Here is a 21596-nt window from a genome sequence, read left to right on the forward strand (position 1 = left end):
AACTCAGGAATTCTGGGGGGGATTTCCCTCCTTTTTTTTTTTTTTTTCCCATCCATTCCTCCAGGAGTTGCTTTCATATAACTCAGGAATTTTTTGTTCTTTTAGTGAATTCCTTGAAATCTGCCCTGGAGAGGGAAAATGGGAGGAACATTTTGGGGAAGGGATTTTCCCTGGCAGCATTTTCCATCCTTGGGACAACTGTTGAGAGGAGCAGGATCAGATCCGACCCGGGGTAAATCCAGTGTAAATCTGGTGTAAATTTGGTGTACGGAAAGAATCAGGGCTGGGGGAGCTTTTTAATTCCATATTCAGTCAGAATTGGTGCTGAGGACAATCAGTTGTGCCCTGCTGCTTCCCAGATCCCTTTTCCTTGGAATCACAGAATGGAATCACAGGATGGGTTGGGTTGGAGGAGACCTCAAAGCCCCACCAACCTCTGGCAGTCTCGTTTTTCCCATTTTTTCTTCCTTGGATCATCTCTTCCCACCTAAAAGGCTGTGGAACGAGCAGACGCTGTGCAGGACAATAATTTTCATTCTTATTTAGTGCCTGGAGTTTTTATCCAAGGAGTTTTATCCCTGATAATTTATTACCTGAGATAATTCCCATAAAAGCCCCTCAACATCCTACCCAGAGAAGCTGTGGATGCTCCATCCCTGGAAATATCCAAGGCTGGAGCAACCTGGGATGGTGGGAGATGTGGAGTGGAACTGGATGGGATTTAAGGTCCTTTCCAACCCAAACCATTCCATGATTCCATAATTCCCAAAGGATTGGAACAACACAGGGATGGATGTTGGAGTCTGGACCCTTCCAAGGACAAACTCTGCCCTGGTTGCCATGGGGGACGCAGCAAGGGGCAGGATAATTAAAATAATAATAATTAAAAACCACTTTGCCATCCAACAAACGCCCCCGTTGTTTTAGTTGCTCATTAGTTAATTTCCTTCTAACGAGGCTCCGTTAACGCAGTCATCTGACATTGGGGGGGAAAGAGGGAGAGCGGGGAGGGGAGGGCCCGAGTTAAAGGAGCTTAATTAGCGAGTTAATTATAGCGAGCAGGGAAATGTTCTGGTTACATAAATAAGGCATTGTTATGCACACACCAGCCAGGCCACGTTCAAAACTGCCGCGACGGAGCTCCGGAGGTCAGGGAACGCTGTAATTCCACACAAAACACAGGCAGGAATTGTTTGTGGGGACGCCTCATTAAGTCCTGGGATCTGCCAAAAAAAAAAAAAATGCAAAAACTAAAAAAAAAAGTCCAAAAATCCCAATTTGTTCCCGCCCTGGCTGCCTCCGCCTGCGGTGAAACCGGAGCGGGCAGGATCAGCGGGATGGGGATGGGGTGGTGGATATAAATGGGGCATTCCCTGTTCCCGAGGGAGCCGTGCCCGGGCACAGCCGGCGAGGCCACCATGCCCAACAAGAAGAAATACAACGTCAACGGGCAGTCAACGGGCATGAAAGCCCAGGTGAGGGCACGCTTTGGGACCGTAATTACGGCTTTTCTGCTCAAAAACGCGATTGTTTCTCTGTTACCTCTCTCTTCTTCCTCCTTCCCTCGCTGTTTCCACCCAGTCACTTATTCCTGGAGCTCCTCAGCTGGAGAAAATCCAAATCTCTGGAGAGTTTATCTTAATTTTCTCTCAGGAGTGGTGAAGAGTCGAGGCACACACGTTGCTCTGGGGTTGTTCTTCTGTCTGGAGGAGTTGGTGGGGTCGGCGTGGGGAAGTTTTCCAGGAAAACCTTGGATAAGGAGACCTTTTTTTGCATGGAGGAGTAGCTCAAGGTGGCTCTTTGTGATGGAAACCCCAGGTCAGATGAGCTCATTTGGAATGTAAAGGTGAAACCTCACCTGCATTAACCCCTTGTGCCCCTGCAGGTGAGGTTTTCCAGTGGGAATTGTTTGTTCCTGTTGGAAGTTGAAAGCAGGAGCTCCTGTGTCACTTCAGAGCAGCTCAGGCTCCTAAATCCAAGGAACTGCAGCTCTCCAAGGCTCCACAGCTTCTCCTTGGAGCTGTTGCCTTCAGAGCTGTTCTGGTGGGAGCTGACCGAGCTCAGCCTGGAGCCAAATCTCTCTTTTCATCCCATCTGGAACATTCTCATCTTCCCAGCCAGGCTGGAACATGGCTCTTGTGAGTTTGGCAGGGATTGTGGTAGGGGAAGGTGTCCTGTGGAACTGGATGATCCTTAAGGTCCCTTCCAACCCAAACCATTCCGGGACTCTGTGAAATTCTCTTTTTACCCACTCTCTCTATTCCCTAAAGGATTAAACCCAAAGGACCTCAGCCAGCACAAGCCAAAAGCAGATCCAAGCCTTCACCTGGCCCCTTCCCGAATTTCCCTTTCCTGTTGCTTCCTTCCACCTCAGCTAAAGCTGAGCCCAGCTTGTGGCCGTGTTTAAGGGGTTTAAACCTTAAAGGTTTTATTTAAGTCTGGTTCTAATTCTGCCTGATTCGGTTCAGGACTTCTTTTGCTTCGTCGTTTACTTGGTTTTGGATGTGTGAGAGCTCAGGGAGCTCTGAACTACCAAGATCATTGCGTTGTGTGAAAAGTTGTGTTCAATGTCCTTAAAGAGGTGATGTGGGGGGAAAAAAAAGTGAATTTAACCCAAATTATTCCCCGTTTGTTGAATCCCTGTGTGTCTCCAGCTCCACTTCACGCCAGTAACCTCCTCCTGCAATGGAGCTGCTCAGCCGTGGAGGGATTTGTTCTAAATTAAGGAAAGAAAAAGGACAAAAAAGGGAAGTTATTTCAGGCCAGCAACTTCTTAAAGGAGGAACATAAACCCTGGCGTGTGTGCAAAGCCCCCATCCCGCCGGGATCAGGGCGTTAATCCCAGCACAGCACTGGCTGTAACTTGAGTTTGGTGTGGATTTTCCCTTCCCTGATCTGGTGTCGTCCTAAAAACTTGTGTTCTCCAGCCATCTGTGCTCCCAAAATTCAACAGCCTGGAGTTACATCTCTAATCTTGGCTGGAAGGACTGAAATTAAACAAAATGGGCAATTTAGCATATCCAGTCCCCATTAAATAACAGGAATTGTGCTCCGAGCCATGACTGAGATGTGCCGGTGTCTGCTCAAGGCTTTGGGTTCTTGGGGTTGATCTGTTGGGTTTTTTACGGAAAATCCCTGATTTCTTTCCACAGATCCAGTTTGCTGACCAAAAGCAGGAGTTCAACAAGCGCCCGACCAAGATCGGCCGCCGGTCACTGTCCCGCTCCATCTCGCAGTCCTCGACAGACAGCTACAGCTCAGGTGTGTCCAGGCATGTCCCACACCTGCTCTGGGGGCAGAGGGAACACATGGAAATAGGCTTTTGTTTTTTTCCTCTTTGTCCTGTGTGGATAGATGGAAAATTAAATTATTCTGGATTCTCCTTATAACCCTAGCGTGCAGCTGCTGCTGTCTTCCCTTCCATTCCCTTCCTCCCTGTCCTGTTCCTCCCAGGAAAAGTGTTTCCATGCTTTATTCGTGCTTGAGCATCACAAATCCACGGGGATCCCACTGTAGGTTTGTTGCACATGAGGTTGGAGTCTTCAGGGAGTTGGAAGGGCTCTTGGAAGGAGTTTCTCCTGCTGGAATCTTGCTGGATGGATTTTTAGGATACTTGGCAGCTCACGGTGTATTTGGGGAGAATTTGGGTGGTTTTGGGGACCTTAGAGCTCCTCTCATTCCACCCCCCTGCTGTGGTCAAGGACACCTTCCATGAGTCCAGGCTGCTCCAAGCCTCATCCAGCCTGGCCTAGAGGTTCAAAGCTCTGATTCAGTTCTGGCAAGTTTGGAAAACCTCAGAAAACTCCGGCTCCAGCTGCTCCTGATGGCTCATGGCTGGTGGCTGCACACGGACCTGGCTGTCCTCCTCGCCGGGAACTCTCCTTGGTGCTTCTCCACTCATTCCCACGATGCTGAGGATGTCGCTGGACCGGGCTGGAGCTCTTGGCAGTCCTCAGCAGGTTTGGGAGAGCAGAGCTGGAAAAGCCATGGTTGTCTGGTCACTCAGCTCCTGGCAGAGGAGCTCATCTCCAGAAGATGAAGGTTCTCATCTGATCCTGGACACCACAGTCCCATGGCTTCATCCCAGTTTTTGCGGGAATGCCGACTGTTCCGGCTTGCTGCTTCCTTCCTGCTGCTTTGCAGGCTTGGAGCAACCTCCAAAGTCTTCTCCAGAGGTTGGGATGAGCCCCCCAAGGGGTGGGCACCACCTGGGTGACCCATCCTGCGGGCACTGACTGCATTCCCGTGGAAAAGGGAGAAATTCAGGAATGCTCAGGCTGTGCTCTCTCCAGAGGCACATCAGCCCAGGCTCTGTTTGGAATCCACAACTCCCATCTCATCCTGGAGCACCTGGGAATATTCTGGGACTATTTTTGCCGACTCTGAGTCTGCTTGTCCTGGCTGGTGTCACCGTGTTCGCTCCCAGGTCACAGCTGGAAGAACTTGGAGCAACGTTGGGGAATTCTCCTCCTCTCCTTGCAATTAACATCAGAATTGCAGTTAATTATCTCATGGAAATGTTAATTTCCTGTAATGAAAGGAGAAAAACTGGCATTCCTGATGGAGGACTTAAGTTCCCATGATGGATGATGGATGGATGGATGATGGATGGATGGATGGATGGATGGATGGATGGATGATGGATGGATGGATGGATGGATGGATGGATGGATGGATGGATGGATGATGGATGGATGGATGATGGATGGATGAATGATGGATGGATGGATGGATGGATGATGGATGGATGGATGGATGGATGGATGGATGGATGGATGGATGGATGGATGATGGATGGATGATGGATGGATGATGGATGATGGATGGATGATGGATGGATGGATGGATGGATGGATGGATGGATGGATGGATGGATGGATGATGGATGGATGATGGATGGTTGGATGATGGATGGATGGATGGATGATGGATGATGGATGGATGGATGGATAGATGATGGATGGATGGATGGATGGATGGATGGATGGATGGATGGATGGATGGATGGATGATGGATGGATGGATGGATGATGGACGGATGGATGATGGATGGATGGATGGATGGATGGATGGATGGATGGACGGATGGATGATGGATGGATGGATGATGGATGGATGGATGATGGATGGACAGATGGATGGATGGATCATGGATGGAATATCCTGAGTTGGGAAGGACCCACATGGATCATGGAGCCCAACAATCTGCAAGTAATACACTGATAATAGAAATCATGGAATCCTGGAATGGTTTGGGTCAGAAGGGACCTCAAAGTCCACCCAGTGCCACCCCTGCCATGGGCAGGGACACCTCCCACTGTCCCAGGCTGCTCCAAGCCTTCTCCGACCTTGGACACTTCCAGGGATGTGGAATCCTCAACCTTTCTGGACAGAGATACAAGCACGTAACACAGATAATCCAATTTCTGTTTCAATTTTCCATAGCTCACAGAATACCAAGCCCAGGGAGGAAGTTTTCATTAATATTTTTAGGAAACTGTCCCATCAATTAATGACAGGAATCCTTTCCTTTCAGTCCTTGTTCTTCATTTTACAGAAAAGCAAAGGCAAAATTGACTTTTAGAGATTTGGTTTGCTGTTATATTAACTAACAGCATCCATTTAATTACCGTAATTATATGTACACGTCTACATTTTAGATTTATTTAATAGCATAAAACCTCCTGCCTATGAAAATCTGGCGCCTCTAGGTAGGATTTTTTTTTTTGTTCAAAAAAATTACTTTTAACCCCCAGAACCAAAACTCCCTGGTTTCAAATCAACCTCTACACAGATTAACTCTCTTCAAGGAACTAATCCTCCTCCAACTAATTAATCCTCCCTCCTGGAGCCCTTGATGTAGAGCTTGGTTTTATATAAGGTGCCCTTGGTGGTTAATCCGGGCTCCTGGTCCTTTGGGATCTGCTGTGGGATCGGGAGCGGAGCGGGAGCCCCGCTGCCCTCGGGGGTTGTTGACAAGGTGGGACTCGCCCTTCACCCCCTGCCGAGGATGGGGAGAAATTCCAGCAATGCCTAATTCCCTCCTAATTCCCTGGGATCGGGAGCCGGGGCTGAGCTTTTTCCTTGGAATCCTGGAACCCTTCCTGCCAGCCAGGAGGGAAAGCGTGGAGCTTGTTGGGTCCTGCAGGAAACACAACCCCATAGCCAGTTTAACACCTTTTTTTTGGGGTTTTCGGTGTGGGAATGTCACTGGAGCTGATCAGGGTAGAAGACTGTTTGATTTCTCTGAATAAATGAAGGAGCTGTTGGAATCCATCCCCACTGGAGGCCTGGATACCTCTGGAATGCCGCGGCTCTCCAGGAATGCTGGTGGGGTCAGCACTGCGAGAACCTCCCTCCTTCCTGCTTGCCCCGTTCCCCTGGCGCAGATTTGGGGTGGAAACTGGGAATCTTGACCGTAGCAGCTCCTTTGGGTTCCAGAGGCCTGTGGGGATGTGGAAGGAGGAGTATCCATCACCGTGTCCATCATTCCTGGCGATCCAAAACACCGGCCAGCTCCAGCAGGGCCAACGTGGATGGAGCTGTTCCACCACGGAATTCCCGTGGGGTGGAGCAAATTGTTGGATGTCAGGCCTCAGGTCTGCTTTACAAGCACCACATGAGCTGGAGAGGAAGGGCTTGGAGCAGAACAATTCCATGAGGAATGGCCAGTTGGGTCCTGGAAGGGTCACCTGGAGAGGAAAGAGGAGCTGGGGTTTGGAGCTCATTGCATTGCTTTGGCTGCTGGTGCCAGTCCTGGAAGGTGGAAGAAGAGGTTTGGTTTCCCACAGTGAGGGGGAGATTCCAGAGAAACCAAAAACGTGGCGCAATCCGAAATCCGAATTCCAGAAGATGTGGCACAAAGGATTCCTTCAGCTGATCCAAAATGGTGGTTGATCCATCGTGACTCAAATCAAAAATGGATGTGATTTTATTTAAGTGCATGGGATTTTAGGAATCAGACGGGAAAGGGGATTTCTAACTCCATGAAGGGCTCTTCCATGTGTCTGCCGTGGTCAAATTCCATAATCAAAGGTTTGGAGGACACTGATAAGGAAGGAAGACAATTATTGACAGCTCCTGGAATGAATTCAGCACATCCACAGCCTCTCTTAAGGCAGAGCCTTAATCCATCCCGTGACAGGACAGGATCCGGTGATCCCCGGCTTTCCAAACAATTCCCAAAATCCCTTGAGGATGGGGAGCCAGGCTTGTGTTATCCTCCTGATGGAGAAATTCCTTCCAACCATCCCATGTGAGCCTCTCAGCCAGCAGCTCAGTGTCACTTTGAGGGAACACCAAAATGGAGCAACCCCAAGGATTGGGAATCCCACAGTAACAGGACAATCATCAACTCACACCCTCCCCGTGACTGTCTGGGATGAAAGAGGGTCTGAAATTACAATTCCTACTGGGCTTGGAAGGGCTCTAAACCTCAGCAGGCATTTTGTGGGATGTCTTGGAGCTGTGGAGGTCTGAATTTTGGGAAAAGAGGTGGGAGGACTTTTAGGAAGAGAGGTGGGAGAACGTTGGGGAAGAGAAGTGGGAGAACTTTTGGGGGAAGAGAAATGGGAGAACGTTTGGGAAGAGAAGTGAAGAAGTGGGAGAACGTTTGGGGGAAGAGAAATGGGAGAACATTTGGGAAGAGAGGTGGGAGAACTTTTGGGGGAAGAGAAATGGGAGAACGTTTGGGGGAAGAGAAGTGGGAGAACGTTTGGGAAGAGAGGTGGGAGAACTTTTGGGGGAAGAGAAGTGGGAGAACGTTTGGGAAGAGAAGTGGGAGAACTTTTGGGGGAAGAGAAGTGGGAGAACGTTTGGGAAGAGAGGTGGGAGAACATTTGGGAAGAGAAGTGGGAGAACTTTTGGGGGAAGAGAAATGGGAGAACGTTTGGAAAGAGAGGTGCGAGAACTTTTAGGAAGAGAGGTGGGAGAACTTTTGGGGGAAGAGAAGTGGGAGAACATTTGGGAAGAGAGGTGGGAGAACGTTTGGGGGAAGAGAAATGGGAGAACATTTGGGGTAAGAGAAGTGGGAGAACATTTGGGGGAAGAGAAGTGGGAGAAGGCCGTGCAGACGAGCCCGTGTGGGAACCAGGCAGTGCTCAATCCCATCACCTCTGCTGTGCTGTTGGAGATGGATGAGAATTAACAATTCATCCCAGGTAAATCCAGCTGGGAAAATGACCCTTGTGAGGAGAAGGAGAGATCCCAGCTGGGCATGGAAGGAGCTGGGATGGAAGGACATCCATGGACACCCTCGGTGGGGCACCCACACGCTTCCCCGTGGGAATTTTGGGAATGTTTTACCCCGTTCCTGACCTGCCCTGCTCCCTGCAGCTGCCTCCTACACGGACAGCTCCGACGATGAGACCTCCCCGAGGGACAAGCAGCAGAAGAACTCCAAGGGCAGCAGCGATTTCTGCGTGAAGAACATCAAACAGGCCGAGTTCGGGCGCCGCGAGATCGAGATCGCCGAGCAGGGTAAGGGGGCTCCTTCCTCCTGCCCCCAAATCCCTCCTGGGCAGCCTCAGGGTGCTGCTGGCCTCCTCACCCCCTTCCTGGGGGATGGGGAAGCTGCTCCGGGGTTTTGGGGTTGGGAAAACTTCTGTGGAGTTTTGGGGTTGGGAAAACTTCTGTGGGGTTCTGGGGATGGGAAAGTTTTTCTGGGATTTGGTGGGTGGGAAAGCTTCTGTGGCATTTGGGGTTGGGGCTTCCATGGGCTTTTGGGGATGGGAAAGATTCTGTGGGGTTTTGGGGGTTGGGAAAGATTCTGTGGGGTTTTGGGGTTGGGGCTTTTGTGGGGTTTTGGGGATGGGAAAGATTCTGTGGGGTTTTGGGGTTGGGGCTTCTGTGGGCTTTTGGGGATGGGAAAGATTCTGTGGGGTTTTGGGGTTGGGAAAGCTGCTATGGGGTTTTGGGGGTTGGGAAAGCTTCTGTAGGGATTTGGGGTTGGGGCTCCTGTGGGGTTCTGGGGATGGGAAAGTTTATCTGGGATTTGGTGGGTGGGAAAGCTTCTGTGGCATTTGGGGTTGGGGCTTCTGTGGGCTTTTGGAAATGGGAAAGCTTCTGTGGGGTTTTGGGAGTTGGGAAAGCTTCTGTGGGGTTTTGGGGTTGGGGCTTCTGTGGAGTTTGGGGGTTGGGAAAGATTCTGTGGGGTTTTGGGGGTTGGGAAAGCTTCTGTGGGGTTTTGGGGATGGGAAAGATTCTGTGGGGTTTTGGGGGATGGGAAAGCTTCTGTGGCATTTGGGGTTGGGGCTTCTGTGGGGTTTGGGAAATGGGAAAGCTTCTGTGGGGTTTTGGGGGTTGGGAAAGCTTCTGTGGGGTTTGGAAAGCTTCTGTGGGGTTTTGGGCTATAGGAAAGCTGCTGTGGGGTTTTGGGGGGATGGGAAAGCTTCTGTGGGATTTTTGGGGTTGGGAAAGGAGTTACAGGGTCGTGCTGTGTGGTTCCAACCAATTATTAAAGGACTATTCTATGGTCAAAGTTATTTTGTTAAATCAGTAGAAAAGGTGAAATCCATCCCATAAACATCACAATTTTGGTTTAGCTTGATTACCTCCAAGAAAAAAAAAACCAGCAAAGGCCAGGCAGGGTTTGGATATTGGAGAGGTGGAGCAAATCAGCAAATCCCAAATCCTCACCCCAAAGCAGATTTTCCTGCTGCCTCACCTGGAGGAAAACATATAAACAAAACAGGGAAAAGTCTGGAGGGGTTTGGGGTCATTTGGATGTATTTGGGGTTTGCTCTCGAGGCTTTGGCTGTTTTGAAGCTGTGGGGCAGCGGGGGCTGTTCCTCCTGAGCCCTTCCCAGCCCATCCCCGTTTCCCTTTTCCCGTTCCCTCGCAGAGATGCCGGCGCTGATGGCTCTGAGGAAGAGAGCTCAGGGGGAGAAGCCCCTGGCCGGGGCCAAAATCGTGGGCTGCACTCACATCACGGCACAGACAGCGGTGAGAGCCCAGCCCCGAACCCCAAAAGGGGTATTCCCGCTGCTGGTACCCTAAACTGACCCCAAATATTGCATTCCCACTGTTTGTACCCTAAACTGACCCCAAATATTGCATTCCCACTGCTAATACCCTAAACTGACCCCAAACGGGGCATTCCCACTGCTCATCCCCTAAAACTGACCCCAAATATTGTATTCCCACTGCTCATCCCCTAAAACTGACCACAAATGGGGCATTCCTACTGCTCATCCCCTAAAACTGACCCCAAATATTGCATTCCCACTGCTTGTACCCTAAAACTGACCCCAAATATTGTATTCCCACTGCTGGTACCCTAAACTGACCCCAAATATTGCATTCCCACTGCTCATCCCCTAAACTGACCCCAAAAGGGGTATTCCCACTGCTCATCCCCTAAACTGACCCGAAACAGGGCATTCCCACTGCTTGTGCCCTAAACTGACCCCAAACGGGGCATTCCCACTGCTCATCCCCTAAAGTGACCCCAAATATTGCATTCCCACTGCTCATCTCCTAAAGCTGACCCCATATGGGGGGAGGAGGGATTCCCTAAAACAGACCCACACAGAGAGAGAGGTGGGACTCCCTAAAACTGAGAGATTAGGGGATTTTCCATCATTTTTCCAGACAAACCCCCGATTTTACTGATTTTTATGGTGTATTTTGCTGATACTCCCGGTGTTTTCCTAAATAAAACCCCGAACGGTGCCGATTTCCTGGGTGTTTTTTTGCAGATAAAACTGGGCTGGTGCTGATTTTCCCGTTGTTTTCCTAAATAAGCCCCAAATGTGCTGATTTTCGGTGTTTTTGGCGCAGGTGCTGATGGAGACTCTGGGAGCGTTGGGAGCTCAGTGCCGCTGGGCCGCCTGCAACATCTACTCCACCCTCAACGAGGTGGCGGCGGCGCTGGCCGAGAGCGGTACGGGCCCGGGATTTATGGGGAATTCCTGGGTTTTATTGGGAATTCCTGGGTTTTATAGGGAATTCCTCCTGGGTTTTATGGGGAATTCCTCCTGGGTTTTATAGAGAATTCCTCCTGGGTTTTATAGGGAATTAGTCCTGCATTTTATAAGGAATTAATATTGGATTTTATAGGGAATTCCTCCTAGATTTTATAGAGAATTTCTCCTGGATTTTATAGGGAATTCCTTTTTCCTCTTGTAGGGAATTCCTTCTTCATCTTATATAGGGAATTCCTCCTGCATTTTATAAGGAATTCTTCCTGCAGTTTATTGGGAATTCCTGGGTTTTATAGGGAATTCCTCCTGCATTTTATAGGGAATTCCTGGATTTTTTAGGGAATTCCGCCTGCATTTTATAAGGAATTCCTCTTGGATTTTATAGATAATTCCTTCTGCATTTATGGGAAATTCCTTCTGCATTTATAATTAACTCCTCCTGCATTTTATAAGGAATTCTTCCTGAATTTTATAGAGAATTTCTCCAGGATTTTACAGAGAATTCCTGGATTTTATAGGGAATTGCTCCTGGATTTTATAGGGAATTCATTCTTCATCTTATAGGGAATTCCTCCTGCATTTTATAAGGAATTCCTCCTGAAGTTTATTGGGAATTCCTGGGTTTTATAGGGAATTCCTGGGTTTTATAGGGAATTCCTCCTGGATTTTACAAGGAATTCTTCCTGCATTTATAGGGAATACTGCCTGCATTTTATAGGGAATTCCTCCTGCATTTTATAGGGAATTCCTCCTGGGTTTTATAGGGAATTCCCCCTGCATTTTATAAGGAATTCCTCCTGGATTTTATAGAGAATTCCTCCTGCATTTATGGGGAATTCCTCCTGCATTTATAATGAATTCCTCCTGCATTTTATAGGGAATTCCTGTGTTTTATAGGGAAATCCTCCTGGATTTTATACAGAATTTCTCCTGGATTTTAGGGAATTTCTTCCGGATTTTATAGAGAATTCCTCCTGCATTTATGGGGAATTCCTCCTGGATTTTATAGGGAATTAGTCCTGCATTTTATAAGGAATTAATATTGGATTTTATAGGGAATTCCTCCTAGATTTTATAGAGAATTTCTCCTGGATTTTTTAGAGAATTCCTGAATTTTATAGAGAATTTCTCCTGGATTTTATAGGGAATTCCTTCTTCATCTTATAGGGAATTCCTTCTTCATCTTATATAGGGAATTCCTCCTGCATTTTATAAGGAATTCCTCCTGCAGTTTATTGAGAATTCCTGGGTTTTATAGGGAATTCCTCCTGCATTTATAGAGATTTCCTGGGTTTTATAGGGAATTTCTCCTGGATTTTATAGGGAATTCCTGGGTTTTATAGAGAATTCCTCCTGGGTTTTATGGGGAATTCCTCCTGGGTTTTATAGGGAATTCCTGCGTCTTATAGGGAAATCCTCCTGGATTTTATACAGAATTTCTCCTGGATTTTAGGGAATTTCTTCTGGATTTTATAGAGAATTCCTCCTGCATTTATGGGGAATTCCTCCTGGATTTTATAGGGAATTCGTCCTGCATTTTATAAGGAATTAATATTGGATTTTTATAGGGAATTCCTCCTAGATTTTATAGAGAATTTCTCCTGGGTTTTTTAGAGAATTCCTGGATTTTATAGAGAATTTCTCCTGGATTTTATAGGGAATTCCTTCTTCGTCTTATAGGGAATTCCTTCTTCATCTTATATAGGGAATTCCTCCTGCAGTTTATTGGGAATTCCTGGGTTTTATAGGGAATTCCTCCTGCATTTATAGGCAATTCCTGGGTTTTATAGGGAATTCCTCCTGGATTTTACAAGGAATTCTTCCTGCATTTATAGGGAATACCGCCTGCATTTTATAGGGAATTCCTCCTGGGTTTTATAGGGAATTCTGCCTGCATTTTATAAGGAATTCCTCCTGGATTTTATAGATAATTCCTCCTGCATTTTTGGGGAATTCCACCTGCATTTTATAGGGAAATCTTCCTGCATTTTATAGGGAATTCCTCCTGGATTTCATAGAGAATTTCTCCCGGGTTTTATAGGGAATTCCTTCTTCATCTTATAGGGAATTCCTCTTGGATTATATATAACACCCAAGCGTTTTACCTGGGTAATTGCCAAGGATTTTACCTGGATAAATCCAGAGGTTTTACCTGGGTAAGACCAGGGATTTTACCTGGGTAATGAGAGGGATTTTACCTGGGTAATTCCAGGGATTTTACCTGGATACAATCAGGGATTTAACTTGGCAAAGTCATGAGATTTACCTGGATAAGTCCAAGGGTTTTACCTGGGTAATGACAGGGATTTTACCTGGATAAATCCAGGGATTTTACCTGGGTAAGACCAGGGATTTTACCTGGAAAAATCCAGAAATTTTACCTGATTAAATGCAAGGGTTTTACCTGAGTAATGCGAAGGTGAGGCCAAGGATTTTACCTGGATAAATCCAGAGGTTTTACCTGTGTAACGACAGGGATTTTACCTGGGTAAGACCAAGGGTTTTACCTGGATAAATCCAAGGATTTTACCTGGATAAAATCAAGGAATTCACCTGGCTGAAGCCACGGTTTGACCACGAGCTCTGGAACACCCAGAAGAAGCCAAACCCACCGTGGGTCTTGCTGGCTGAAGCTGAGTAATAATCAAATCTATTCAAATAACACATGAAGTAATAAATCAGTGTCCAAGAGCTGATCCCAAGGGATTTTCCTGCCTTAACTCCTCTCCCTCCCTGGCCAGGGTTCCCTGTGTTTGCCTGGAAGGGCGAATCCGAGGACGATTTCTGGTGGTGCATCGACCGCTGCGTCAACGTCGAGGGCTGGCAGCCCAACATGGTGAGTTGGGAAACACCTGCAATTCCTGCTGCATTTTATGGGGAATTCCTTCTGCATTTTATAGAGAATTCCTGGGTTTCATAGGGAAATTCTCCTGGGTTTTATAGAGAAATTCTCCTGCACTTTATAGAGAATTCCTGGATTTTATAGAGAATTCCTCCTGCATTTTATAAGGAATTCCTCTTGGATTTTATAGAGACTTCCTCCTGCATTTATGGGGAATTCCGCCTGCATTTTACAAGGAATTTCTCCTGGATTTTATAGAGAATTCCTGGGTTTTATGGAGAATTCCTCCTGCATTTTATAGAGAATTCCTACTTCGTTTTATAGGGAATTCCTCCTGCATTTTATAGGGAATTCCTCCTGCATTTATAGGGAATTTCTTCTGGATTTTATAGGGAATTCCTCTTGCATTTTATAGAGAATTCCTCATGGCTTTTATAGGGAATTCCTCCTGGAGAGGGAAGGGAAGACCACCTAAAATCTCCTGTATCTCACCAGGCGAGGTTTGGTTTTGGTGCTTCCAAAATTTAAACCACACAAACCTCAGGTACCCAGCTCCCTTTTTATCCCGCCCTTGTTTCCAGGGAAAACAGAGCACCTGGAATTGGGTGAGCAGAATCATTTTCAGCTGTCAGCTGTGCTGTTTTCATCACATTTCCCCAGAGATTTTGAGCCCTGGAGCTCCTGATCTAAATATGAGACGTGATCAAAGGTGGAAACGCGGCTCTGAGTTGGGTTTTTGCCAATATTGGCTCGTTTGAGGTGGGATTTTTGTCCCTTGCAGTCGCTGTCACCTCCAAAAAGAAGCAGGAATGTCAAAAAAAATCCACCCCCGAGGTATCAGACTGAGTCTGGAGCTGAGAGCAGCTTTGTTCTGCTCTCTGAGGAATCATTTCCCATCCAAAATGCCACTTTTGGAGCAAGTCAGCGTCCCAGAAAATGTGGATTTGGCTTTCCCGGGATCTCTTCATCCTGGGACTGTTTCCAGACCTGCTCCTGGAGCATGGAAATGATGGAGGGAGCACCAGGATCTTGGAGCTGTTCCCTGAGATTTTGCTGGATTTTGGAGATAAGAAATGATTATAAATGGTTTTAGAGATAAGAAACAGGACGCTGGGTGAGGAACAGGGTGTGAGAAGGATCTTACAGTCATGGAATTATGGAATGGTTTGGGTTGGGAGGGATTTCAATCCCATCCCATTCTGTAGGGACACCTCCCACTGTCCCAGGCTGCTCCCAGCCACATCCAGCCTGGCCCTGGACATTCCAGAGATCCAGGAGCAGCCACAGCTGCTCTGGGAATTCTGTGCCACCCTCATTTTTCCCATCATTGCTCCCTGTTCCTTGGACGTGGGGCCAGTTCATGGCCAATCCATTCTGGGAATCCTTCATGGGATGGCTCTGGGAATTCTGACCTTCAGGGGGAGGCTCCTTCTGGACAGGAGTGGTTCAGGAAAGGGATTTTTTTTTCTTCCTGGAAAACATGGAATCTGCGAGGTTTCCTTCATGGAAATGATACAGTGAGAAGTCTTTGACATCAGTGTGGAACTTGCAAGAATGAGGATGATGATGAGGATGGTGATGCAGTTGGAATTCCTTGCCTTGGAGCAGGGAACTTGCAAAGAAGAGGAGGAAGATGATGATGATGATGAAGTGAGAAGTCTTTGGCCTCAGTGTATGGAATATGGAAAGAGGAGGAGGAGGAGGAAAAGGAGGAGGAGGAAAAGGAGGAAAAGGAGGAGGAGGAAAAGGAGGAGGAGGAAAAGGAGGAGGAGGAAAAGGAGGAGGAGGAAAAGGAGGAGGAGGAAAAGGAGGAGGAGGAGGAAGAGGAGGATGCAGTGAGAAGTCTTTGGTTTAGGGAATGTGCAAAGAGTGGGATGATGATGATGATGATTATGATGATACAATGAAAAGTCTGACATCAGTGTATGGAATATGCAGGGATGAGGATGATGGTGATGGTGATGAGGATGATGATGGTGGTGACTCTGAGGCTCATGGTGGCCGTGGTGCTGTCACCCTGTGCAGCCCCTGGGTGACATCTGCTCCCTGTTTTCCCTGGAATCCAGCAGGGTTCTCACACTTCCCACCTTGCCCAGGCCACTGGGGCCTGCTGGGAAAAAATTTGGGTTTTTTCCTTTTCTTCTGCCTTTTCTTCATCCCTGGGTGCCGTTCCAGGTGTTTCCATACACATACAGCTGGCCAAGCTCTTGGACCTCTCTTCTCCCTGGCATTCTGAGGTTTCTGGGGCTGAGTTGTTTCCCTGCCTGCCCTTCCCAAGGCAGTTTTCCAGAAGGTTCCTCTCCTCACTCACCTCCAACGTTTTCATTCCAGCAGCGGCTCCGTGGCTTCCTGCCGGCCCCGGGTGACTCCGTGGCTGTTTTTATTCCAGATCCTGGATGATGGGGGAGATCTCACCCACTGGATCTACAAGAAATACCCCAACATGTTCAAGAAGATCAAGGGCATTGTGGAGGAGAGCGTCACCGGGGTCCACAGGTTTGGGACAAAGCCCAGGCCCCAGAGCTGAGCTCGGCTTTTCCCCCAGCCTGGGCCTGGCTTGTGGAAGCTGCAGATTAAATCCTGAGCAGTTTAAATCCTGAGCAGGACACCTGGAACTGCTCTGAGCTCCAGGGAGCAGCAGGAGCCCCTCCTGTGGGTGGGAGGGTGCCCAGGAGTGGGGTGGGAGGTGGAAGAGGAGGAAGCCCAGAGCACAGCCCTCCCCTAAATCCGTGGGAAGAGGTGAGATTTGGGAAGAGGAACTGAGTTGTTTTCACTCAGAGAGGAGTGAGTGAAATCCCTCAGTGCCTGGCAGGAGCAGCTCTGGGGGTTGGGAGGTGTCAGAGGAGCTTTTCCATGGGATTCATCCCATCCCAGGTGCCAGGAAGCAGGGAACTGAGGAGAGCAGCACTTTTTGCTGAGTTCTTGCAGGGGGACAGGCTTGGCTGCATGAGAGCTTGGCCAGAGGTTCTGGCAGCTCCTGGAACAGGGAAATGAAATGTGTGAAACGGGGAAGTGGCTCCAGCTCTGCACCAGTGGGGTCAGGAGAAGGAAGGACCGGTGATATTTCTAGGATCCAAAATCCCAGGGTGGGAAGAAGAGATTTCCAAAGGCAGCTTCTCCTTCCCAAGAGCAGGAGCAGGATTTCCAGACTCTCTTGAAAAGAAGAGCCACACTGAGGTGTTTAAATCCATTTTTAGTGATTTTCCTGCTGTGGGGAGTCAAGGCTGTGCCCAGAGCTGAGCAGGGGGATGCTGGAGAAGGGAAGGATCCAGGGAGAGCTTCCAGCACATTCCAGGGGCTCCAGGAGAGCTGCAGAGGGACTGGGGACAAGGCTGGAGGGACAGGACACAGGGAATGGCTCCATGCCAGAGGGATGAATGGGATTTTGGGAATGAGGAATTTCCAGAGCAGCTGGGGCTGCCCCTGGATCCCTGGAATGCCCAAGGCCAGGCTGGACATGGGGACAGTGCCCAGCGCCCCTGCCCATGGCCAGGATGATCTTTAGGGCCCTTTCCATCCCAAAGCCCCGAGGGCAGGGGTGGATTCCCGTGGATAATGCCCGTTCCGTGCCGTGCCAGGCTGTACCAGCTCTCCAAGGCGGGGAAGCTCTGCGTGCCGGCCATGAACGTCAACGACTCCGTCACCAAACAGAAGTTCGACAACCTCTACTGCTGCCGGGAGTCCATCCTGGACGGGTGAGGGGGACCCCGCGGGGACGGGGGGAATCCCACAAGGAATGGGGAGGAATCCCACAGGGAACGGGGAGGAATTCCACGGGGAACAATGGGGAGGAATCCCACAGGGAATGGGGAGGAATCCCACAGGGAACAGGGAGAAGTTCCATGGGGAACAATGGGGAGGAATTCCTACAGGGAATGGGGAGGAGTTCCATGGGGAACAATGGGGAGGAATCCCACAAGGAATGGGGAGGAATTCCTACAGGGAACGGGGAGGAATCCCATGGGGAATGGGGAGGAGTTCCTGTGGGGAACTGGGAGGAGTTACTACAGGGAATTGGGAGGAATTCCTACAGGGAACAGGGAGGAATCCCACAAGGAATGGGGAGGAATCCCACGGGGAATGGGGAGGAACTCCTACAGGGAATGGGGAGGAATCCCACAGGGAGCAACGGGGAGGAGTTACTACAGGGAATGGGGAGGAATCCCCACAGGGAACAGGGAGGAATCCTCATGGGAACGGGGAGGAATCCCCACAGGGAACAGGGAGGAATCCCACAAGGAATGGGGAGGAATCCTCATGGGGAACAACGGGGGAGGAATTCCTACAGGGAACAGGGAGGAATTCCTACAGGGAATGGGGAGGAATCCCATGGGGAATGGAGAAGAATCCCACAGGGAACAGGGAGGAATTCCTTTAGGAAATAGAGAGGAATCCCACTGGCAATGGGGAGGAATCCCACAGGGAATGGGGAGCAGTTCCCATGGGGAACGGGGAGGAATCCTCATGGGAACAGGGAGGAATCCCACAGGGAACGGGGAGGAATCCCACAGGGAATGGGGAGGAATCCCATGGGGAATGGGGAGGAGTTCCATGGGGAACAACAGGGAGGAATTCCTACAGGGAATGGGGAGGAATCCCCACAGGTAATGGGGAGGAATCCCCACAGGGAATGGAGGAATTCCTACAGGGAACAGGGAGGAATCCCACAGGGAACAGGGAGGAATCCCACAGCGTACAGGGAGGAGTTCCTACAGGGAATGGGGATGAATCCCCACAGGGAACAGGGAGGAATCCCCACAGGGAATGGGGAGGAATCCTCGTGGGAACAGGGAAGAATCCTCATGGGAACAGGGAGGAATCCCACAGGGAAGGGGGAGGAATCCCAGGGGGAACGGGGAGGAATCCCACAGATCCCTGCTGTGCTGCCATTTGGATCATCTCAGCTCAATTGGTGTGTCAGAGGAGAATAAAATCCTTCCCTACCTCTGGTTCCTGTCAGAATTCCTGTCCTGTCCCTCTCCCCTGTGGATAAAATCCGCCCGTGTCCCTTGTGTGACTCTTCCTGCCCTTTCTCCTTCCCCTCTTTATCCCTTTTTTCTCTCCAGCTCTTCTTCATTCCCTTTCTTTTCATGGAACTGTGTGTCCATGTCCCTCCAGCCCCAAATTCCTTCATGGCCGAGCGAGGCTGGGACAGGTTTTGTCCTTGTTGTGACATCGTTTGTGGCACAATCCATGAACAATCCGTGAATTTGGGGTGTGCAGCAGCCTCTCCCAAGGAACAGGGAATGGGAATAATGAGGGGGATGAAATATGGGAGCAGAATTCCCAGAGCAGCTGGGGCTGCCCCTGGATCCCTGGAATGTCCAAGGCCAGGCTGGGACAGGGGGATGGACACGGACATGGGATAAGATGGGATGGGATTTAAGGTTCTTTCCAACCCCAAAATTCCTGGGATTCCATGGAAACACCTTGAAGAGTAAACTGGGATTTGGGTTCAGCCTGGTGCAGGAATTGAAGATGGGGTCAGGGCAGATGAGAGCAGAGGTGCCTTAAAGCTGCTGTGGGTTTTAGGTGGATTTCCCTGGGAAAAGGAGGGAATTTCACCTTCCCTGCACTGCTAACCTATTTACTCCAGAGCTAAAAATAGCCTGGAATGTAGGACACGCTCAGGGAGGGAGAAGAAGGGAGCCAGAGGAAGGGGGAGCTGCTTTTGGGATTCTGGCAAGGAGTTCCCACTCCCCTGCTGCTCCTGGGGCTCTTCCTTGGGGGGCATTTGGGGTTGACAACAAAAATTAAGATTAAAGTAATTCTGGAGAGGATTTTCAGTATTTTGGGAGTGTCAAAACAAAGGGTAAATGGATAAAAATCAGCAGAAAAAGGGCTCCAAACCCAAATTCCATCCTCTTTTGTTGGAAGAACAAAAGAACCCCCACCCTTCCAAAAGGAAAAGGGAATTTTTAGGTGCTTTTGGGGTTTTCTCTTCCCCTGGAATTTCAGGGATGCAGGATCCAGCTGTGGGATCCATCCTTGGAGCAGCTCTTAGTGCTGGGCTGGAATTTTGACCTTTAATTGTGGTTTTATTTCCTTTTTCCTCAGCCTGAAGAGGACCACAGACATGATGTTTGGAGGGAAGCAGGTGGTGGTTTGTGGCTATGGGGAGGTAAGGGGCTCCATTTTCCCAATTTTCCCCTTTTTCCACTGGGAATTCCCTGTGTAAAATCAGCACAGCTTCCTCCACCCTCGGGTCTTTGCACCTGCAGGACCCTCCAAACCGCAGGAGTTTGACAAAAACTGAAAGTTTTCTTCATTTCTTTATTATTAAAGAGATGCCAAAGCTGAATCTTTTAAAAAATGCATTAAATATTCTTCATATCTTTAATATCTGGATATTGGCGTGCCCAAATAATGATACAACACATACTTATATAATTTTAATATTATATTTAATCTGATTTTACTAAAATCAGAGGTTCTGCAGATGTTCTGGGCATTCCAGTGTGGTCAAGAGAGAATTAATCTTGCTTTATCCCTTCACCCACCCTCTCTCCACATGGGAATATTCCTGTTTTCCCAGTTTTTCTCAGGACCAGTTCAGTGGGTGCTCTACTGGAACCTTTTGAATGTCCCAGCAGCTGCAATGGGTCCATTTTTCCTGCCATAATGACATTTTTGGGAACATTTTAACCTGGATTCCTGCACTGCCTGCGCTGGGCAAAGGTTAAAGCTCATTAACCCTCCAGGGTTAATTACCCCTAAAGCTTCCTGAGTGGAGCAAAGGCTGCAGGAGGCTCTGGAACGTTCCCTGGGATCACTGGAGTCTCTTATTGTGGTACATTCCAGAATTTGGGATGTTTTGGGGGAAAACAACCCCTGGGGCCAAACCCATTGGGGTTTTTAGGGAGGCCTGAGTTTGGGGGTGCTCCAAGGGGGGTTTGGTGGCTGTGAGTGCCCTGAGCTCTGTCCCTCTGCAGGTGGGGAAGGGCTGCTGTGCTGCCCTGAAGGCCATGGGCTCCATCGTCTACGTCACCGAGATCGACCCCATCTGCGCCCTGCAGGCCTGGTAAGGGCAGCAGCCCCCAGCCCCGGAGATGGGCAGCCCCCCACGTTCCTGAGCAGCCCCCCGCGTTCCTGAGCAGCCCCCCACGTCCCTGAGCAGCCCCCCAGCCCCGCAGCTGGGCAGCCCCCCATGTTCCTGTGCAGCCCCCCACATTCCTGAGCATCCTCTCAGCTCCCGAGCATCCTCTCAACTCCCTGTGCATCCCCCCACATTCCTGAGCATCCTCTCACGTTCCTGAGCATCCCCCCACATTCCTGAGCATCCTCTCACATTCCTGAGCAGCCCCCCGCGTCCCTGAGCAGCCCCCCACATTCCTGAGCATCCCCTCAGCTCCCTGAGCATCCCCCCACGTTCCTGTGCAGCCCCCCACATTCCTGTGAACCCTCTCACCTCCCTGAGCATCCCCCCACATTCCTGAGCATCCCCTCACATTCCTGAGCATCCTCTCATCTCTCTGAGCATCCCCCCACATTCCTGTGCGTCCCCTCACATTCCTGAACATCCCCTCACATTCCTGAGCATCCCCTCAGCTCCCCGTGCATCCCCTCACATCCCTGTGCATCCTCTCACATTCCCTGAGCATCCTCTCACATTCCTGAGCATCCCCTCACATTCCTGAGCATCCCCTCACCTCCCTGTGCAGCCCCCCACATTCCTGAGCAGCCCCCCACGTTCCTGAGCATCCCCCCACATTCCTGAGCATCTCCTCAGCTCCCTGAGCATCTCCTCAGCTCCCTGAGCATCCCCTCACATTCCTGAGCATCCCCTCACATTCCTGTGCAGCCCCCTGCGTTCCTGAGCATCCCCCCACATT

At 49.5% G+C, this 21596-nt stretch overlaps 1 protein-coding gene across 2 annotated transcripts in view; it reads left to right on the forward strand.

Annotated features, from left to right (window-relative positions):
* The window catches only part of AHCYL2 (adenosylhomocysteinase like 2), a 63744-nt gene that overhangs the window by 34264 nt on the left and 7884 nt on the right, over nt 1-21596 (forward strand). The window contains exons 1-10 of one of the 2 annotated variants that reach the window (XM_030261573.4): nt 1375-1475; nt 3153-3261; nt 8335-8478; nt 9842-9942; nt 10780-10882; nt 13664-13758; nt 16154-16260; nt 17343-17459; nt 19822-19885; nt 20697-20785. In XM_030261573.4, the coding sequence (XP_030117433.3) occupies nt 1419-1475; nt 3153-3261; nt 8335-8478; nt 9842-9942; nt 10780-10882; nt 13664-13758; nt 16154-16260; nt 17343-17459; nt 19822-19885; nt 20697-20785 (986 nt within the window). In that variant the 5' untranslated portion in view covers nt 1375-1418. Of the gene's footprint in view, nt 1-1374; nt 1476-3152; nt 3262-8334; nt 8479-9841; nt 9943-10779; nt 10883-13663; nt 13759-16153; nt 16261-17342; nt 17460-19821; nt 19886-20696; nt 20786-21596 lie in introns of those variants that run through there. The other variant, XM_030261572.4, reaches the window with a different exon arrangement.

Source organism: Taeniopygia guttata, chromosome 1A (genome assembly GCF_048771995.1).
Source record: "Taeniopygia guttata chromosome 1A, bTaeGut7.mat, whole genome shotgun sequence".
Lineage (NCBI taxonomy): Eukaryota > Metazoa > Chordata > Aves > Passeriformes > Estrildidae > Taeniopygia > Taeniopygia guttata.